Raw genomic sequence first — 3,002 nt, forward strand, 5'->3', positions numbered from 1 at the left:
GTATCGGAGCAATTTCCGATACTGGTATCGGAATCGGAACAACTCTACTCTTTGAAAGGGCATTATTATGCTTATCATTGTATCAGTGGCATAAAATGCTCTTAAATTGCAATAATATGGAAATTATTTGTGGGACAATATGCCGTCCAACAAGAGTAGTTATTGTGACAGGATCCATCTCTGGAGTACCTGAAACTTGGTTTTAGTACGATCCAAGAACAGAACAGTGGAAACAAAGGCACAACTTGTTACAGTACCTACTAGGGCTGCCCCTGACTACAGATTTCCCTATTGAATAGTAGTCATTAATTAAAGTCATGAGTTGACTAGTCATCCCATGGATATGATACTAATTTAATAATCAAAATTCTTATGTGTGTATTTTATCAGCCGCCTGTTAAATGCTAACGGCAAAAGCAATAATGATTTGGTAAAGAGATGCAGCAGATGCAGCAGATGCAGAGTTTGAAAGTGGGTTGACGTTTAGTCGACTACTGGGGGGCAGCCTTAATAGCTACAAATTAATTTGCAAGTTGGAGGTTTATAGTGGAAAAGGCCTGTATAAAGTGGGTGGGCTGTTGATTACATGTCACTGATGCACATTAAACACAGTTTCTATGTTTTCGCTATTGGTTACATTCAGTCATAGGGGGCAGACGACTCAATTTGTATTGACACAGCAATCCCTAGTGCACAATATTGACTTTCATTAGCACTGAATGCCAGGTGTCAGATTGGTACTGTGTATCGGAAACTGATATCGGAGTTGTTGTATGGGAATCTGGAGGAAGGTTGGATCGGTGCATCAATAGCTCTGAGATGGTTTTTATGATGAGCTAAATGTACAAGCCTTCCATGTTGAGTTTTGTACAGAAATGTTATGGGAATCGGGCAAACTGCAGTGTTTAGCTGGAGTTGGTTGAATTTACATTACATTTTTTGTTACAAGATCACACATTCCTGGAAAAACTGTATTGTGGGAAATGTTTTTATTAACACATTTAAATTCTGCTGTATTTTTTACATTTATGTGCCAGCTGTGGTGATATCTGACCATTGTAACATGCTGCCATTTATAGAATATATTGCTCATACATACAGTACACAGGTAGATGTTGATACTGTGTTTTACTTTTTCCTCAACACTATATGGAAACTGAAACACCTGCAATCAGTGTGGGAACGGTCTCTCAGTAACTGGTGGATCACACCATCCAGTTAATTCTCCAGTTTCATTACCAGACTGCCTGTTGCTGCCAAACTGGCAGATGAAGTTTGGTTGACTGCCAGATTTGGACAACTACCCAAAATTAACCAGCATATGGATGCATTTGGCATCTCAGCGCAGGAATACAATTTGTAAAGCAGCTTTTCCTTCTCTTCCAGTGGCCTTAAGAATGACTACAACAAGGAAACGTTCACCTTAAAGCACAAGATTGACGAACAGATGTTTCCCTGCAGATTTGTCAAAATAGGTGAGAGCAGATGTGGTGTGTCAAGTGCCCGTGGCTTCTGTTGGTCTTGGATACATGGTAAATATTTTTACACTGTTTTTCCTCCCTCTCTCTCCATCTTTGCTCTGTGTCTCAGTGCCTCTGATGTCCTGGGGTCCTAGTTTTAATTTCAGCATCTGGTACATTGAGCTGCACGGTATCGAAGATCCTGACGTGGTGCAGCCCTGCCTTAACTGGTACAGCAAGGTAGGCACCTGGCGGTAGCCTGGGGGTTACAGCGCAGACTGGAAGAGTGGATTAGAGATCCAGCAGGCCTGAATCTGTAATTAGATGGATTAATCAGCAGGCAGGAGAACTTAACTTCTGCAACAAGTACCTCTGAGGTGTCCCTTAACAAGACAGATGTCCTTGAACGAGGCCACTAAAGATTAAAACACACCAACAGTTTTTCTTTCTTCAAACTAGTGTGAAGACATTGAGTTTGCTGCATTTTTGTAAACTGGTATCTTGGTTTAATTACAGACAAATCAGAAATTGTAAAAATTGTAAAAGTAATTAATTTGTCATGCCATGCTCCCAGTTTTAGTTCCTTTTTACAAATTCAGCCGATCAAGATGAACTTAATCTGAACTCTGCCTGTCATTTTTTGATAGCAGGATTCACTGCATCGTTAAAAATTGCAGTTTTAAACCCCAGTTCATGTTTTGCTACACTTTCCAAGCATCATGTAACTTAAGGCAAAATGAATGCTTTGTTTCTAGGTCAGTTTGTTGTAGTGGGATTGAATTACAATCCTGCAAATAACAAACAGAGACGTAGCTCTAAAGGAGGAGGTTTTAGTAGGGCTGGGTTTTCATGCTGATACGAGTTAAGCACAACCTTATTGAACATGTAGTCTCATTCAGTTTGGGATCTCTGTTTTCAAGAAAGACCTGCATCCAAAATAATAAACATACAGTTTAAGCATAGACAGACACACACACATTATACATTTTCACAATAAAGGAATGTTATTTCCAAGTGTGATTGCAAATGCACAAAGTGAAATAAGAGAATGTAACTTCCCATCACAAAGCATGCCAAACTTCTTAATTTCATCAGTGCCAATGCCAAAGGACAAACCCAGTTTATTACAACTCAGGTCTTATTTTCATCCATCTTAGAATTTATTGGCTATTGTCTAACAACGATTTACCATCTAGGCACAACAGCCAATGTTTCAAGGCTTCCGGTGCAGCCAGCAGATATCCAGAAAGTTGACAGTTTATAATTAGTGGACATACAGAGCTTCCAGGGCTGTGAATGTGTCTTAAACATGCATTCTATGTAATGGCCAGCAGGGGCAGCTCTATGGGCTGCGAAAAATGCTGATAGTATTGAGTCTTAGGAGAAATAAGCCAACTTCTCACTTGATTTATGGAACTCAGTAACCGTTTCCTAATGAGTTTATGGTTTCAATCTCTAGCTCCAGTCTTCTTCCATCACAGATGAAATGGATATCTTGCATATGAATGGCAGAGATTTACGTTTTCGGATTCTCTCTCTTTT

The 3,002-nt window shown here is 39.7% G+C and overlaps 1 protein-coding gene across 1 annotated transcript in view; it reads left to right on the plus strand.

The window, feature by feature from the left end:
* Nucleotides 1-3,002, plus strand: part of mkln1 (muskelin 1, intracellular mediator containing kelch motifs) — a gene marked incomplete at its 3' end in the record, with an annotated part of 22,815 nt that overhangs the window by 4,953 nt on the left and 14,860 nt on the right. The window contains 2 exon segments of the mRNA XM_035679250.1: nucleotides 1,387-1,475; nucleotides 1,591-1,700. Coding sequence (XP_035535143.1) covers nucleotides 1,387-1,475; nucleotides 1,591-1,700 — 199 coding nt within the window.

This window comes from Morone saxatilis, unplaced genomic scaffold (genome assembly GCF_004916995.1).
Source record: "Morone saxatilis isolate NCDOM2014 unplaced genomic scaffold, NCSU_SB_2.0 Contig10, whole genome shotgun sequence".
NCBI lineage: Eukaryota > Metazoa > Chordata > Actinopteri > Moronidae > Morone > Morone saxatilis.